This window comes from Amblyraja radiata, chromosome 3 (assembly GCF_010909765.2).
Source record: "Amblyraja radiata isolate CabotCenter1 chromosome 3, sAmbRad1.1.pri, whole genome shotgun sequence".
Taxonomy (NCBI): domain Eukaryota; kingdom Metazoa; phylum Chordata; class Chondrichthyes; order Rajiformes; family Rajidae; genus Amblyraja; species Amblyraja radiata.
Window position 1 is genome coordinate 114166472 of NC_045958.1, and position 19281 is coordinate 114185752.

Sequence of the window (19281 nt, forward strand, 5' to 3'; positions counted from 1 at the left end):
TTTTTTAAACCAGCATCTGCAGGTCCTTGTTTTTTCTCCATTCCATTATTGGTTAAAAAAAAAGGCAAAAAGACAGTCATGCCCTCAAGCTTCAGTCTAGATACCAGGAATACTCTGAAATCTAGGCAGACGTCAGAGCTCCATTCGGGCACATATTTGGTGATTTATGGAAAATAAAATCTCTCTCCAAACAATTATTTAGGTCTCTGCAGTAGAGCAAGGGAGAAGTTACCACGACAGCTGTATTTTGATTACTTTTCGGAGAAAACTGAAAGGCAGTCAAATGTCTGATGCAAACAATCCGCAGAAAGCGAGTATAAACCGAATGAGTCATAGTCATAATGCGTGGAAACAGACCCAACTTGCCCACACCAGCCAACATGTCCCATCTACACTAGTCTCACCTGCCGGCATTTGCTCCATATCTCATAACCTGTTCTATCCATGCATGCATCTAAATGTTTCTTAAACGTGGCAATAGTACCTGCCTCAACTACCTCCTCTGGCAGCTTATTACATGCACCCACCACCCCTTGTGTGAAAAAGCTACCCAGTTATTTAATAAATGGACTATCTCTATTGAGACTTTACTGGACTTTGTCTTGCACTAAACATTATTCCCTATATCTGATCTGTACACTGTGGACGGCTCGAATGTACTCGAATATTGTCTTTGAGCTGTCTGGTTAGTGCACACCAATAAAACTTTTCACTGTGCAAGTAACAATAAACAAACTAAACTAAAATGGCAACAAAACAAAAAAAAGTCCACAATTTATGTTATAGAACAGGCAATCTGACGGATTGAAGATAGACACAAAATGATGGAGTAACTCAACGGGACGAGTAACTCGAGGGGGGGGGGGGGAGGTAGATGGGAAGGGGAGTACAGGGGATGTCAGTGAGGACTGAATAGAGGCAGGAATGGGGATCAGCGGGTCAGGCAGCATCTCTGGAGAAAAGGAATAAGTGACGTGAAAAGAGGGGTCCCAGGATAAGGGGGGTGGAGGTGGGGGCGTACAAGAGAGTGAGAGAGGGGGAACCGGCGGGGGGGGGGTGAGGGACCGGCAGGGGCAGGAGGGGGAGGGAGGGAGGGGGTTGGCGTGGACCCTGGTGTCGGGTCACGCCAGGATGGATTGACGATAGACACAAAATGCTGGAGTAACTCAGCGGGACAGGCAGCATCTCTGGATAGAAGGAAGGGGTGACGTTTCTGGTCCAGACCCTTCTTCAGATTGGATTACTATGCCACCACAAACAAGATGAGAAGCTGTGGTGAATAAGCTGGGACGTTTAGTCACATTTTACTGGAGACAAGAGCAGCCACGGAGATCAAACTAAACGCCTCAGTTAATTTAACTGATCAAGGAGTGGCATGAAAATTAAACGCTGCAGGGGAGTAATTGTGTGATTAATGCTGGGATTGAAACAAAACCCTGCTGTTGGGTCATTAAAAGCACCAGCAACCTGCCACTAAACATTGAGGATGCCTGGGCTATACGCACTGCACCAACCATTCCCTCTCAATCGGCATTAGACTAATTGTTAAGTAAGCAGGCCAAATGAAAAGATAATAACTGTAGTAACTTCCTCCTCAAACATTACTTCAATCCCAAACATTTGATAGAATAAACTAACATTTTAAAGCTGTTTGCAGTGATCAAACCTATTTGGAGTTCACATTCCTCCCTTTTCACCGTGAATATATCCAAATATAGTTAAGAAAGTGGAAGTTTGCTTATTGTAAATGTCTCAATTAATTAAATTGTCACTGTTTACGATTCTGAGCCAAGCGGTGGAGCCAGTTTGGGAAAGAAAACACAACAAAGAAACGACGTTAGAAGAAGATTAGGTAAAATTGTGAGGGGAGAGCGCAGGGGATTTCAGTGGCGATCAGTACGGGATGGATGGGGGGGGATCAGATCAGGATGGATGGGGGGGGGGATCAGATCAGGATGGATGGGGTGGGGGACATTACAGGATGAATGGGGGGGATCAGATCAGGATGGATGGGGGGTCAGAACAGGATGGATGGGGGGGTCAGAACAGGATGGATGGGGGGAACAGTACAGGATGGGGGGGGATCAGTGCAGGATGGATGGGGGTATCAGTACAGGATTAATGGGTAGATCAGTGCAGGATGAATGGGTAGATAATTACAAGATGGATGGGGGGGATCAGTGCAGGATAAATGGAGGGGGGTCAGTACAGGACGAATGGGGGAAGCAGTGCAGGATGGATGGGAAAGGGGGTCAGTGCAGGATGAATTGAGGGACCAGTGTAGGATGGATGGGGATGGCAGGAGAATCAATGTGAGGTAGATAGGGAGATCAGTGCAGGATGAATAGATCGGGGGGGGGGACCCTGGTGTAGGATGGAACAACAAAGAAACAACGTTGGAAGATTAGGTAAAATTGTGAGGGGAGAGCGCGGGGGATTTCAGTGGCGATCAGTACAGGATGGATGGGGGGGGATCAGTGCAGGATGGATGGGGGGGAGATCAGAACAGGATGGATGGGGGGACAGGACAGGATGGGGGGGGTCAGTGCAGGATCGATGGGGGTATCAGTGCAGGTTGCGATGCTAGTTGAAGGTGTTTGCCGGAGGTTGCAGGTGGTTGCCGGAGGTTGCAGGTGGTTGCCGGAGGTTGCAGGTGGTTGCCGGAGGTTGCAGGTGGTTGCCGGAGGTTGCAATCTCCGGCAACCACCTTCAACTAGCATCGCAACCGGCTTCGACTAAAGAATTACCGATTTTTTAAACGGCAACCTATTTTTAGTCGCGGCCGGTTTTGAAATTTCGAAATAATCGCCGGAACAAAGCAGTAGCGGAAACCACTTTCGACCATTAGGGAGACTGACAAAAACCTCCGGGAACCGCACGGAAACCTTGGGTGGGGCGCAAAGTCTCCAGAGGTTTCCGTTCAGGTTTCCTAAGTTGGACAGGGGCATTAGGGTGTCGGGGTTACAGGAGAGTAAGCAGGAAAATGGGGTTGAGAGGAAAAAATAGATCAGCCATGATTGAATGGCGGAGTAAACTTGATGGGCTGAATGGCCTAATTCTACTCCTGGAACATATGAACTTATGAAGCTAATTCAAACATTGCAATTGAACATTGGAAACAACGCTGAACACCAAATTAGGTGCCTCTTAATATAGGCCTGCCATCTGTCAGGTTTCATGCACTAAATGTGTAGCAGTTTGGTATATGGTTAGAGAGAAGTCCCTCAAAGCCAGATTAATGAAATACAGGCTTTCAATCTTCCCACAGGTGGATTAAGTCTTTCAACAACAATTATAAGGTTGAAGGAAAGTGACCCAATACATAAACACAGGAACACGAGGGCTTTCCTTGACAGACATGCAATTCCGAGCAGGATAGGGAAATAATGGGCAAACTGTGCTAAGGAAAAGTAACAAGAAAATCAGCATTACAGTACGTTAAAACAACATCATATAATATGATTAAACTTTATTTATCCCAGGAGGGAAATTGATCTGCCAACAATCATAAAACACAAAATACATGAAATTAAAGTGACAAGAGTAAAGGATTGGAGATGTGCAAAGCACATGGTTGCTTGGAGAAATGAATGGGTGCTGTTGCAACATGGGAGCAGTTGGCGAACTACTAAAGACCAAGGAAGAGGTGTAGAGGCTTGGAAAGGCAACCCTAGACAACAGGGATGAGATAGTTAAAAGGTTCAGCGAACAAATGTAAAAGATGTGTACACAAGACCGTACCAGTCTAGGGGCAGTCACGGTGGCGCAGCGGTAGTGTTCGTGCCTTACAGCGAATGCAGCACCGGAGGCCCGGGTTCGATCCCGACTACGGGTGCCGTCTGCACGGAGTTTGTACAACCTCCCCGTGCCCTGCGTGGGTTTTTGTCCGAGATCCTCGGTTTCCTCCCACATTCAAAAGACGTACAGGTTTGTAGGTTAATTGGCTTGGTAAATGAAAAAATTGTCCCGAGTGGGTGTTATTGTGCGGGGATTGCTGGTCGGCTCGGACCCGGTGGGCCGAAGGGCCTTGTTTCCGTGCTGTGTCTCTAAGCTGAACTAAACCAGATAGTGTGGGTGATTTTATGCTGGAACGTAGATGCAAAACAGATAAGGAAGCTGAAGAATGTAAAATCAGGCAGGCAGGCAGGCAGGGAGAGGATTTCACCATGGGTCAACTAGTTTGACACACGCAGAGCCTGCATGCTTGATTAAAATGCAGGTCATGTCCAGATGAGAGTTTTCAGATGGCAAAATAGATCTGGCCAAAACCTCCAACTTGCCAGGTTGACATACACCATGAATCTTTCATGAAAATCACTTTAAAGTCTTAAAATTCTTAAACAGTACCTCTGGCATTCCTAACAGGAACTCAGTGATCTTTTTTGCCTACTGCTCTTTAGATAAAACAAGCATAACAATTACCTTCATTTGTCACGACAGCATTACTGTCGGATCAAATAAGGCTGATTCACTGAGGAGTATCTTTACAAAGATGAATGACTGCATTGTTGCACCTACAACTCTTCATCACATATGACACCGTCCCACCCTCTCCACTATCCACCTCTCCTCAGCAGAATTGAAATTCGCTGTACTCCTCTTGGTTTACTTGGCTACAATACCACGTCGGGCAGACTGGGCAATTTCTTCAACATCCCCCAGCCTATCCCAGTAAACAACAGTTCATGCAGCACCCAGCCCTCTGCTGGTAAGGGGTTTAACAGAGTCGCTGCCTCAAAAAGACGGCCAGCATCATCGGAGACCCACACCATCCTGGCCACACTCTCATTTCACTCCTGTCATCTGGAAGGAGGTACAAGAGCCTGAAAACTGTAACGTCCAGGCTAAGGAACAGCTTCTTCCCTGCAGACATTAGGCTAATAAACACTACACATCAAATAAGCTCTGAACTACAGAGACTATTATTGTTATTATGGCACAATTATTGTTTGTTTTTTGTGTGTAAATACAGTGCCCTCCATAATGTTTGGGACAAAGACCCATCATTTATTTATAGTGCTTAAGAAGGAACTGCAGATGCTGGAAAATCGAAGGTAGACAAAAGTGCTGGAGAAACTCAGCGGGTGCAGCAGCATCTATGGAGCAAAGGAAATAGGCAACGTTTCAGGCCGAAACCCGGGGTTTCGGCCCGAAACGTTGCCTATTTCCTTCGCTCCATAGATGCTGCCGCACATGTGGTTAAAGTGTCAGATTTTAATTAAGGCTATTTTTATACATTTTGGTTTCATCATGTAGAAATGACAGCAGTGTTTATACATAGTCCCCCCCATTTCAGGGCACCATAATGTTTGGGACACATGGCTTCAGAGGCGTTTGTAATTGCATATGTGTGTATAATTGCCTCCTTAATGCAGGTATAAGAGAGCTCTCAGCACCTAGTCTTTCCTCCAGTCTTTCCATCATCTTTGGGAACTTTTATTGCTGTTTATCAACATGAGACCAAAGTTGTGCCAATGAAAGTCAAAGAAGCCATTATGAGTGAGAAACAAGAGTAAAACTGTTAGAGACACCAGCCAAACCTTAGGCTTAACAAAATCAACTGTTTGGAACATCATTAAGAAGGGAGAGCACTGGTGAGCTTGCTAATCGCAAAGGGACCTGCAGGCCAAGGAAGACCTCCACAGCTGATGACAGAAGAATTCTCTCTATAATAAAGAAAAATCCCCAAACACCTGTCCGACAGATCCCCAAACACCCGTGGACAGATGAGATGAAGATTAACTTGTATTGGAGTGATGGCAAGAGCAAAGTATGGAGAGAGAGAATGAACTGCCCAAGATCTAAAGCATACCACCTCATCTGTGAAACACAGTGGTGAGGGTGTTATGGCCTGGGCATGTATGGCTGCTGAAGGTACTGGCTCACTTATCTACATTGATGATACAACAGCTGATAGTAGCAGCATAATAAATTCTGAAGTGTATAGACACATCCTATCTGCTCAAGTTTAAACAAATGCCTCAAAACTCATTGGCCGGCGGTTCATTCTACAGCAAGACAATGATACCAAACATACTGCTAAAGTAACAAAAGAGTTTTTCAAAGCTAAAAAATGGTCAATTATTTGGTGGCCAAGTCAATCACCTGATCTGAACCCATCTGCACATGACTTTTATATGCCGAAGAAAAAATACTGAAGGGTACTAGCCCCCAAAACAAGCATAAGCTAAATATGGCTGCATACAGGCCTGGCAGAGCATCACCAGAGAAGACACCCAGCAACTGGTGATGTCCATGAATCACAGACTTCAAGCAGTCATTGCATGCAAAGGATATGCAACAAAATACTAAACATGACTACTTTCCAATTATATGACATTGCTGTGTCCCAAACATTATGGTGCCCTGAAATGGAGGGGCAATGTATAAACACTGCTGTAATTTCTACATGGTGAAACCAAAGTGTATAAAAATGGCCTTTATTAAAATCTGACAATGTGCACAAAAACCACATGTGATTTTTTTCTATTACAAATCTCAAAATTGTGTAGTACAGAGGCAAATAAATAAATGATGGGTCTTTGTCCCAAACATGATGGAGGGCACTGTATGTGTGCGCGTGTATATTATATATATGTATATATTTACATATTCTATCGTGCTGCTGCAAGTAAACATTTAATTGTTCTATCTGGGACATGTGACAATAAAACACTCTTGACTACTCTAAGTCTCTCTCACTGCCACCATTTATTTAGTAGTAGTCTCAAATTTGAACTCATAGAAATGTATAAAAAGAAAAGTAACTCGGTAAGTCAGGCAGTATCTCTGGAGAGCATGGGTAAGTGACATTTTGTGTCGGTACTGTGGGATGGAGGGGGGGGGAGATAAGAGAGGAGGGGACGGACAAAGCTGGCAAGTAATAGGTGGACACAGGTGAGTGAGGGTTTCGATAGGCAGATGGTTGGACAAAGGCTAGAGATGAAAACGCAATAGGTGTGAAACAAAAGAATTGGAGAGTTGTGAATTGTGAAGCTGGGGGGAAGGAATGTAGGTGGAGGGAGTGAGGAGAAATAGGGGTGAATAAAGGTGGGGCACTGGAGATGGGGGGAGGGGATGGGGAGAGGAGGGGTTGTTCGAGGATACCTAAAATTGGAGGTCCATATTCATACAGTTGGATTGTAGGCTACCCAAGTGGAATATGAGGTGTGAGACGAAAGGAACTGCAGGCGCTGGTTTACACCAAAGATAGTCACAACATGCTGGAGAAACTCATCGGGTCAGGCAGCATCTCTGGAGAAAAGGAATAGGTGACGTTTCAGGTCAGACCATTCTTCAGACTGAGCATGGAATATGAGGTGGAATGGAATACTGTGTCACATGTCACTACGTACAGTGAGATTCTTTGCTTGTATACCCACCGTATACAAATAGCGGCCACCTACGGCGCTGACAAAGTTACAAAGCACGCCGGCTCCTCCTTTTGTTATAGAGTCATAGAGTGATACAGTGTAGAAACAGGCCCATCGGCCCAACACGCCCACACCGGCCAACAATGTCCCAGCTACACTAATCCCACTTGCCTGCGTTGGTCCATAACCCTCCAAACCTGTCCTATTCATGTACCTGTCCAACTGTTTCTTAAACGATGGAATAGTCCCAGCCTCAACTACCTCCTCTGGCAGCTTGTTCCATACACCCACCACCCTCTGCGTGAAAAAGCTACGCCTCAGATTCCTATTAAATCTTTTCCCTTTCATAGAAACATAGAAAATAGGTGCAGGAGTAGGCCATTCGGCCCTTCGAGCCTGCACCGCCATTCGATATGATCATGGCTGATCATCCAACTCAGTATCCCATCCCTGCCTTCTCTCCATACCCCCTAATCCCTTTAGCCACAAGGGCCACATCTAACTCCCTCTTACACCTTGAACCTATGTCCTCTGGTCCTCGATTCCCCTACTCTAGGTAAAAGACTCTTTGCATTTACCCGATCTATTCCTCTCATGATTTTGTACACCTCTATAAAATCTCCCCTCATCCTCCTACGCTCCTTGGAGTAGAGACCCAGCCTACTCAACCTCTCCCTCTAGTCCGAGCAACATCCTCGTTTGTTCATTCCACCCCCCAACCCAAACCCCCCCCCCCCCCCCTCACGGCAGTCCCTCGATTTGTTGCCCCCCCATGCCGGGGCCTCCAGTGCTGTTCCACGAGGTGCTGTTACTCCAGGTTAAGTATATTCCGCCAGGGTGGCTTACAACCCAACGGTTTGTACATTGAATTCTCCAATTTTAGGTAACCTCTAACAACCTTTGGACTTTGGTCACAGGGGGGATTTTATAGAAACATATACAATTATAAAAGGACTGGACAAGCTAGATGCAGGAAAAATGTTCCCAATGTTGGGCGAGTCCAGAACCAGGGGCCACAGTCTTAGAATAAAGGGGAGGTCATTTAAGACCAAGGTGAGAAAAAACGTTTTCGCCCAGAGAGTTGTGAATTTGTGGAATTCCCTGCAACAGAGGGCAGTGGAGGCCAAATCACTGGATGGATTTAAGAGAGAGTTAGATAGAGCTCTAGGGGCTAGTGGGGTCAAGGGATATGGGGAGAAGGCAGGCACGGGTTATTGATAGGGGACGATCAGCCATGATCACAATGAATGCCCAGGGTATCATTGGACTCCACCTGCCCCCTCTGGAGGACATTTACCACTCCAGATGCCGCAGCAGGACCTGTAATATCGTGAAAGACATTACACATCCTTGTCACCACCTTTTCACACTGCTGCCCTCAGCGAAAAGGTACAGGTCGCTAAAGTCACGCACTGCCCGACTCAAGAACAGCTTTTACCCATCAGCAATCTTGGAACTGAACTCTGTCTCGGGAGCGGGTTATGGGGAAGGAGGGGGGGGGGGGTGGGAGACAGTGTTAATTTATGTAAATGTGAATCCATGGGTGGGTTTGGGGAGGGAGGGAGTGTAAAAAGTATGAGTATGTGAATGTTTGAAGTTCTTTTAAATGGAGAGACACAGTAATCTCGTTGTATGTGACACATGCAATGACAATAAAGCATTCTGATTCTGATTCTGAATGGCGGTGCTGGCTCGAAGGGCTGAATGGCCTCCTCCTGCTCCTATTTTCTATGTTTCTATGTTTCGATTACCTGCCATGCTTTGTCCTGCCCCTCCTCTCTCTCAGCTCTCTTTCGCCCCCTACAGTCAGTCTGAAGAAAAACCATAGGTAGACAAAATTGCTGGAGAAACTCAGCGGGTACGGCAGCATCTATGGAGCGAAGGAAATAGGCAACGTTTCGGGCCGAAACCCTTCTTCAGACTGATGCAGGTTGGGGCCTCCAGAAAAACCATTCTCTCCAGAGATGCTGTCTAACCCGCTGAATTACTCCAGCACTTTGCGTCTTTTTTTTGTGTGTAAACCAGCAGCTGCAGTTCCTGTTTCTAAATAGGGAATTGTAAAATCCCTTCTGGCTCTGTACCTCTCAGTCTCGCCTCGTACACAGGTCTACAACCCTACCCCAAAATGGTTTGTCTTTGCACTCCTCACTACAGAACTGGAAACTGGACTTTCACACATCAAGGCATCAATATATCTTCCCTAAAATTTGTCCCCTTCCTTAAAACCCAACAATTTGACTAAACTCTAGCTTCCCATTGCCAAGGGTTTTCTTAGGTTTAGATTTATTTAAAAGAGGAGAGATTTTGTATCGGATGGCAATGGGATCGTTCCCCGGGAAGACTATGCAAGGAGTTGCTATGCTCCGCTGCATCTTGAATTTCACTTGAAATCCAAGTTCTTCAGATTATGCCCCCCCGAGGTACTTATCACGACAGGCACCATACAGTCATGAGTTCTGTTTATGCACAGTAAAAATGAAGCAATTTTTCCAAACTCAAGCCATTGGCACATACCGAGTGAGTGTTTATAATTTCTTCAATGGAGATGTAGATGACAGGTTTGCTCAATGTCACCATGTCAGAGTATTCATCGATATTAAACTTCTCTTCTGGCTCCGGCACGTCACAGGCTTCCTGGAAAAACTTCCTGCAAACAGCAGAGGAGAAACAACAGCTAATTGGCAAGTCAATCCCTTCTTTGCTTTGTGTTCGACTATGTAATGCTTTGTTGTTAGATTAAAATGACTGTGCAATGGCTACTGTTGCATTGTTTCCATATCACCTGGGCTCAAACTCCTGTTCAGTCTTCCACAAGATTTAATAGGAATCTGAGGGGTAACTTTTTCCACACTAAGGGTGGTGGTGTGTGTAATGGAACAAGCTGCCAGAGGAGGTAGTTGGGGCAGGGTCGATCCCAACATTTAAGAGATAACAGTTAGAAAGGTACATGGATAGGACAGCTTTGGAGGGATATGGACCAAATGCTGGCACGTGGGACTAGTGTAGCTGGGACATGTTAGCTGGTGTGGGCAAGTTGGGCCGAAGGGCTTGTATCACTCTATAACTCCATGAATAGTTACCAAAAATTGGGAACAAAAAATAAAATGTAGTAATTGGGACCCGCGCCTCACCTACTGCTTTATTAAATAAGATACCTGAACATCCAGTTTCAAATAATCCCAAACCTGCATTATTCTAATCCATCTCCCATTAATGATTGCACCATTGTGTTAACTTCCAGCTCAGCCCTGGTGTTCTCTATAATCCCAATGATACAATCCGTTCAACACACTTTCCAAAATGGCAGCACAGTGGCCCAGCGTCAGATTTGCTGATTTACAGCGCCAGGGGCCCCAAGTTCGATCCTGACTGCGGGTGCTGTATGTACGGAGTTTGTACGTTCTCCCTGTGACTTTCCTCCAGTTTTCCCCTCACATTCCAAAGACATGCAGGTTTGTAGGTCGATTGGCTTCTGTAAACATTGTCCCTAGTGTGTAGGGTAGAACTAGTGTATGGGTGATCGCTGGTCGGCACGGACTCGGTGGGCCAAAGGGCTCGTTACCACACTGTATATATCTCTCCAAAACTAACTGCCAAGCGGGACCCAGTGAAGAATCTTAACGGAGAATTTATTATCTGAATAGGTGAAAATAAATCTCCGATTTTAAATCTAGCCTGCAGGTTTAGAATCGGATCCTTTGATAATTTTCTGTATTCAATGACATGAATGAGAAAGATTGTTTCTGTTTCTCTGTCCACAGATGCTGCTGGTCTGCTGAGTGTGTCCACCATTTTCTGCCTTTCTCCTGTTTTAGATTTCCAGCATCTGCAGCTTTATAACATACATACAATTAATACAAAGTTACAGAGTGATACAGCGTGGAAACTGTCTCTCTGGCCCAACTTGCCCACGCCGGCCCATCTACACCTGTCCCACCTGCCTGCATTTGGCCCATATCCCTCTAAACCTGTCCTATCCACGTACCCGTCTAAATGTTTCTTAAATGTTGTGGTATTAACTGCCTCAACTACCTCCTCCGGCAGCTCATTCTATGCTGCTACCACCCTTTAGGTAAAACAAGTTGCTCCTCAGTTTCCTATTAAATCTTTCCCCACTCACCTGCAACCTATGTCCTCTGGTTCTTGACCTGATAACTACCAATTGGTATTTGATGTGGACTCCTAACTCACTCTCCTTTTGTTGATGATATATTTTCTCCTCCTGAAAAGCAACTGTGCAAAGGGAAAAAAAAGTCCCTGGTGTACATTTTAGCTTCCAATATAATGCAACTTTAGTCAGAGGGTGGTGAATCTGTGGAATTCTTTGCCACAGAAGGCTGTGGAGGCCAAGTCAGTGGATATCTTTAAGGCAGAGATAGATAGATTCTTGATTAGTACGGGTGTCAAAGGTTATGGGGAGAAGGCAGGAGAATTGGATTAGGGGGGAGAGATAGGTCAGCCATGGTTGAATGGCAGAGTAGACTTGATGGGCTGAATGGCCTAATTCTGCTCCTATTCCTTATGGCATAACTTACCTGAACTTCTGGTACGTCTGAGATAAGAAGTTATTCATCGATGACATCTGGGCATTCTCCCCTTCAAACAGCTTGTTGGATGCAGCGTGCTGCAGCACTTTTGCCACCGAGCCCAGGTTGCGTCGCTGTTCGGGGTGGAGCTGTCCGCCCGCAGTCATGTCTATGATGTCGAACCCATCGGGCGCAACGATGGCGGGGTTCATGTAGCGATAGTAAAGGAGGTTGCCCACAATCTGCAGACGGAATTGTGTCAGATTAACACCAGTTCGTTAAGTATTTATTACATATAGTTTTAGAGCTCTCGGCCCAGCTCATCCACACCGACCAACATGTCCCATCTATACTTGTCCCACCTAGATTTACAGCACCCGCGGCTTTATAACATACAATGAATAAAAATAGTATCCTAGTTACAGACTGCTACAGTGTGGAGACAGTTTCTTTGGCACAACTTGCCCACACCGACCGACATGTCCCAGCGACACTAATTCCACCTGCCTGCGTTTGGGCCATATCCCTCCAAACCTGTCCATTCATGTACCTGTCTAATTGCTTCTTAAACATTGCAATAGTCCTGGTCTCAACTACTTCCTCCAGCAGATCATTCCATACACCCACCACCCTATGCGTGAAAAAGTTACCCCTCAGATTCCTATAAAATCTTTCCCCCTTCACCTTAAACCTATGTCCCGTTGTTCTTGATTCCTCGACTCTGGGCGAGAGACCGATTTATTCCCTTCATAATTTTATACACCTCTATAAGATCACCCCTCATCCTCCTGATACTGGATTATTTTCTAGGATAAAGTGGTGGGTGTAAGAAACGAGCTGCCAGAGGAGGTAGTTGAGACAGATACTTTAACAGCATTTAAAAAAACTCTTGGACAGGTACATGGATATGGGCCAAACACGGGCAATGGAACAGCTTATACAACATGGACAAATTGGGCCGAAAGGCCTGAGCTGTATGACTATGACTACAATAGATCACACCCCCCCCCACCCTATACATTGATGGCTGTCTTGAATTAATGGAGTTGCAAGGAACTGCAGATGCAGCAACTGGAGCAAAACACAGTGCTGGCGTAACTCAGCGGGTCGGACAACATTTGTGGAGCAGCTGACAGAGCCACCGCCTCACTGTGCCAGAGACCTGGGTTCGATCCTGATCTCTGGTGCTGTCTGTGTGGAGTTTACATGTTTTCCGTTGACAGTGTGACCTCCCCCCCCCCCCCCCCCCCCCCACCCCCCCCTCAACCAGGTTTCCTCACACGCCCCAGACGACTTGTGGGTTTGTAGGCTAATCTTGGGAGGAAGGGGATGATAAGATGGGGATGATGGATGATGGGGATGGGAGATTAATAAATGGTATTAATGTCGGATTATCGTAAAGGGGCAGTTGATGGTTGGCATGGACTCGATGGAGCTAAGGGTCTGTTTCCATGCTGTACGACTCTGAAATGCCACTCTCTTATACAAGGATGGAGGATTATGTTGGGTGTCCTGGCCAATATTTTGCCATCAATCAACATCCCTTTGGTCAGATTAACAGATCATTATTGCACTGTTGTTTGAGAGAGCTAGTGGTACTTCAATTAGTCATCACGTTTCTTGCTTTAAGCAGGAGCTAAACCACAAATGGTACCTCACTTGCTGACAAAGACCTTTGGCATGATGTAAGATTATGAAATTACAAGATAAATGCAAGATAAATGTAAGCTCTCTTGAGTATTGTGTATCTAATGTGTTCCATTTACACAATCTCCAATTTGCTAGTGCTTTTGTAGCCTCACAGAGAATGCTTTTGAAAGATATTTGTACATTGGGTTAGGTCGGTGTACTTAAGCTTCCTGTTCAGGTGGCTTTGCGGAAAATGACTCCGTAAATAAGCCGATAAAATTAAAAAAACCCCAGCATTAATGCATTTTAACCATGATTCTTGGCAAATTACCAAGGATGAATAGTAAATGTTGGGGGGGGGGGGGGGGGGGGGGGGAGAGGAGGCATTAGCCGTAAAGCAAATTACTGGCTTAAGACACAAGGAGCTGCAGTTGGTGGTTTATAAACATAGAAAATAAGTGCAGGAGTAGGCCATTCGGCCCTTCGAGCCTGCACCGCCATTCAATATGATTATGGCTGATTATCCAACTCAGTATCCTGTACCTGCTTTCTCTCCATACCCCCTGATGCCTTTAGCCACAAGGGCCACATCTAACTCCCTCTTAAATATAGCCAATGAACTGGCCTCAACTACCTTCTGTAGCAGAGAATTCCACAGATTCACCACTCTCTGTGTGAAAAATGTTTTTCTCATCTCGGTCCTAAAAGATTTCCCCGTTATCCTTAAACTGTGATCCCTTGTTCTGGACTTCCCCAACATCGGGAACAATCTTCCTGCATCTAGCCTGTCCAACCACTTAAGAATTTTGTAAGTTTCTATAAGATCCCCCCTCAATCTTCTAAATTCCAGCGAGTACAAGCCGAGTCTATCCAGTCTTTCTTCATATGAAAGTTCTGACATCCCAGGAATCAGTCTGGTGAACCTTCTCTGCACTTCCTCTATGGCAAGAAAGTCCTTCCTCAGATTAGGAGACCAAAACTGTACACAATACTCCAGGTGTGGTCTCACCAAGGCCCTGTACAACTGCAGTAGAACCTCCCTGCTCCTATACTCAAATCCTTAAAAAACCCCGCAAAGTGTTGCATTAACTCAGCAGGTCAGGCAAGATCTCGGGAGGACTTGGATAGGTGATGTTTTATGGTGTGGTCCTTTTTCAGACTAATTGGAGTGGGGGAGGGGGGAAATAAAGCTGGAAAAGAGGTGGGGATGGGACATGGGACAAAGCCTGGCTAGTGATAGGTGGAAGGTAGACACAAAATGCTGGAGTAACTCAGCAGGACAGGCAGCGTCTCTGGAGAGTAGGAATGTGTGACATTTCTGGTCGAGACCCTTTTAGTTTAGTTTACAGATACAGAGTGGAAGCAGGCCGTTCGGCCCACCGAGTCCGCACCGGCCAGCGATCCCCGCACATTAACACTACCCCACACACACTGGGGACAATTTTACACATGCACCAAGCCAATTAACCTACATACATGTATGTCTTCGGAGTGTGGGAGGTAACCGAAGATCTCGGAGAAAACCTACGCGGTCAAGGGGAGAAGGTACAAACTCTGTACAGACAGCACCCGTAGTCGGGATCAAACCCGGGTCTCCGGCAATGCAAGCGCTGTAAGGCAGCAACTCTACTGCTGCGCCACCATGGCCCTTCTTCAGACTGATGTCAGGAAAATGTGCAGGACAGAGATAGAATGTAGTCGGAGCCAGTAAGACTGGTGGGAGTACTGGGAAGAGGGAGAGGATGGAGAGAGAGGGAAAGCAATGGCAATTTAAGTTGGAGAAGTCACTTTTCATACCACTGGGTTGTAAGCTACCCAAGCGAAATATTAGGATCACAGGTGTCAACTGCTCTACATCAGTGAGACCAAGCTCAGGCTTGGCGATCGCTTCACCCAACACCTCCCGGTGGCTCAGCACTTTAACTTCCATTCCCATTCCGAATCCGACCTTTCTGCCCTGGGCCTCCTCCATGGCCAGAATGAGGCCCACCGCAAATTGGAGGAGCAGCACCTCATATTTCGCTTGGGTAGTTTACACCCCAGCGGAATGAACATTGACTTCTCCAATTTCAGGTAGTCCTTGCTTTCTCCCTCCCCTTCCCAGCTCTCCCACAGCCCACTGTCTCCGCCTCTTCCTTTCTTCCCCCCCCCCCCCCCCGACACCAGTCTGAAGAAGGGTCTCAACCCAAAACGTCGCCTATTCCTTCGCTCCATAGAAGACGCCTCACCCGCTAAGTTTCTCCAGCATTTTTGTCAACAAGCGAAATATGAGGTGCTGATGGAGGATTAAATGTCAAAAAGGAGGACAAAGTCCAGGGATGAAGGTAAAAGGATGTGAAATAGAGAGAGAAGATGCGAAATAAGAAAGCGATATTGGTGGAAGGGTGATGGGGAGGACGGGAAGGTGGGAAAAGTGGGTGCAAATCCTGGTGTGGCACAGGGAAGAGAGGGGGGAGGAAAGGGGAGGGGGGGGGGGGTTGTAGGTTAGCTGCCTAAAATTGGAGAATTCAAGGTTCATATCTTTGGGTTGTACACTACCCAAGTGGATTATGACGTGCTGTTCCACCATTTTGCAATTGGTCCACTCTGACAATTTAGAAGGCCCAGGACAGAAAAGTCAGTTTGGGAATCAATGGGAAGGGGGAGTTAAAATGGGTTAGCAACTGAGAGATCCAGTAGGCCTTTGCGGACCGAGCGCAAATGTTCAGCAATGTGGTCGCCTGGTCTATATTTGGTCTGGCCGATGTAAATGAGGCCACATTGGGAGCTGACACCTGGTTAACAGACTGAACACCTGGTTTCCAATTCATGACACTCAAACTGAAATTATTTGTCGAAACATAGAGGAATAGGGTGTCTTAACACACAAAGTCAAATGTTGAACACACATTTTTGTGTACTGTTTAAACTATCATATGACTGCATTAACCTTCCCCCCCACATACAAAAAAAAACTCTTGGACAAACTTTGTTTGAGAAGAAAAAAACAAAGAGAAAATTGGGATCAGTGCCTTCAAGCAATTAAAAGCAAAGCTGCTCTTGTACTAATCTGTAACTTGCACCATCACAACGTACAAACAATGTACACATGCAAGAAACCCGTTTTGCAACATCTAGTTGCAAACATCTCTTCAAGCAACAATCTCTTCCCACGATCTCTTCAAGCTAATTTGAATCAAGTAAGAGTACACACTTGCCTCCTGCTGCTAAACACTTTATGCTCTTCTGATTAAAATTTGCAGTAACCTAGACGTAAAGCATTTTTTTTGGAAGAAAATAATGCTAACAAATCCCCCTAGGTGTTAAGGTAAGGATCCGTGTGTACTTATAGAAAAAGCAAATAACTAATTATGGCCAACACAATTCGAAGGGACTAAGTTGCCATCAGATCAACAAAAGATTCCAATGGAAGAAAAAGGTTTTAATTTAAATATTTTCTAAGAATCACAAAAAGAGTTATATCAGTTGCAACATTTCAGGACATTGGCACAAGATCATAACACAGTCACCTGGCTGGAAGGCTGCCATTAAGCTGGAAAAGGGTGGGGAAATCATTCATATGGATTTTATTGGGACTGGATAGCTGGATTTACGAGGAGAGACTGGATAGGCTGGAAGTTGTTTCCCCTGGAGAGTCGGCAAGTCTGAAACTAGAGGGCACAAATCTAAGGTGAAAGCACAAATGTTTCCACACTGAGGATGGCCTATCCATGTATTTCAATGGGTGCATGCATTTAAAAAAAAAGGCTTTGAAGGATGTGGGCCAAATACAGGCAAATGGGATTAGTTCAGGGACACAAAATAGTCATCATCATGAAGTTGGGCCAATGGGCACGTTTCCAAGCTGAAAACTCTAAAGGATGACAAGCTGAAGGACATTCTTGCTATTGAGGGAGTGCAGCGTAGGTTCACGAGGTTAATTCCCGGGATGGCAGGACTGTTATATGATGAAAGAATGGAGCGACTGTGCTTGTATTCAATAGAATTTAGAAGGATGAGAGGCAATCTTATTGAAATATATAAAATTATTAAGAGATTGGACATGCTAGATGCAGGAAACATGTTCCCGATGTTGGGGGAGTCCCGAACCAGGGGCCGCAGTTTAAGAATAAGGGGGAGGTCATTAGAACTGAGATGAGGAAACACTTATTTTACACAGAGAGTTGTGAATTTGTGGAATTCTCTGCCTGAGAAAGCAGTGGAGGCCGATTCACTGGATGCATTCAAAAGAGAGTTAGATGGAGCTCTTAGGGCTAGCGGAATCAAGGAATATGGAGAGAAGGCAGGAACGGGGTACTGATTGTGGATGATCAGCCATGATCACATTGAATTGCGGTGCTGGCTCGAAGGGCCAAATGGCCTCCTCCTGCACCTATTGTCTATGAATCATTGAACAAAATGATTACAAATGATTCGGTGACATAGATATCCAGCGTGGCTTCTACCGAGTCTTCCCCCAACCACTATCATAGGCACTCTTGTCCCAGCCTAACAACACCTTAAAATAGGCATTTGAAGTCTATTAAAAATGTGAATTGACACAAAATATAATGAAAGAATTAAGCTGCAGCCAACACAATAAGCAGTGATGTAAAAAGGTTGAAAAAATGGCATTAAAATAAGAGCATCATGAAGTCAAATGTATTTTTACACGACCAAAATAGTTTCACTTTACACTAATCTGAAACAACAGGATATAGAATCAATGGCAATTGTAACAAGAATTCACAGGGAAAAAACAAAAATAGTGACAACCATCAGGAAAAGATGGGCAAAAAAGAGGTGATTACCATCAGGGCAGTACTATTTTAAGATAGACCTAAAGTGCTGGAGTAATTCAGCAGGACAGGCAGCCTCTCTGGAGTGAAGGAATGGGTGACGTTTTGGTTTGAAATTCTTCTTCAGACCGTTCAGATTGCTGTTCCTTCCTACACTATTTTAAAGCTGGGTAAGGCTGGAACATGGAGGATGGAGGTGGAGGGGCATTGACCGAATGGAAGTCTTGTTCTCAAAGGTCATTCATACAAAAATGAGTTCAAATTTGAGACAGAGTGGAAGTAAAATCTAACTTAATAGGTGGGCTCACATGCTACCTTTAGCTGTTCATCCACGGCTGAAGCTGAAAATTTAAGAACGTGCATGGGACGAACAAATTTGACTTTGGGTAGATATTAAAAAGTTGCCGGAAGAACAAGAGACCACGAATGCAAGAAAATCACTCGCAAATCTAATTAGGAATTCAGAAGAAAATTACTTCCCCAATGAGCGGGCCAAATAGGGAACTGGCGACTACTGGGAGAAGCTGAGGTGAGTGCATTAAGTTATTTGCAGAGGAAGCTAGAAACAAAAAATTGCAGATGCCGAATCACAAAAAAGGACACAAAAGGCTGGAGTAACACAGCGGGTCAGGCAACATCTCTGGTGCACATGGGTAGGTGACATTTCAGTGTTTAAGAAGGAACTGCAGATGCTGGACAATCGAAGGTACACAAAAATGCTGTAGAAACTCAGCGGGTGCAGCAGCATCTATGGAGTGAAGGAAATAGGCAATGTTTCGGGCCGAAACCTTTCTTCAGACTGCACTGAAGAAAGGTTTCGGCCCGAAACGTTGCCTATTTCCTTCGCTCCATAGATGCTACTGCATCCGCTGAGTTTCTCCAGCATTTTTGTGTACCAGGTAACATTTCAGGTCAGGACCAAAGTAGGGTCCCGACCCGAAACATCACCTATCCATATTCTCCAGAGATGCTGCC

At 45.4% G+C, this 19281-nt stretch overlaps 1 protein-coding gene across 2 annotated transcripts in view; it reads right to left on the bottom strand.

Moving 5' to 3' along the window:
- The window catches only part of iqgap2 (IQ motif containing GTPase activating protein 2), a 306105-nt gene that overhangs the window by 37001 nt on the left and 249823 nt on the right, over window positions 1-19281 (bottom strand). For both annotated transcript variants that reach the window (XM_033018621.1, XM_033018622.1), the window contains 2 exons: window positions 11909-12141; window positions 9888-10020 (listed from right to left, as the gene is read on the bottom strand). In XM_033018621.1, the coding sequence (XP_032874512.1) occupies window positions 9888-10020; window positions 11909-12141 (366 nt within the window). The remainder of the gene's footprint in view (window positions 1-9887; window positions 10021-11908; window positions 12142-19281) is intronic.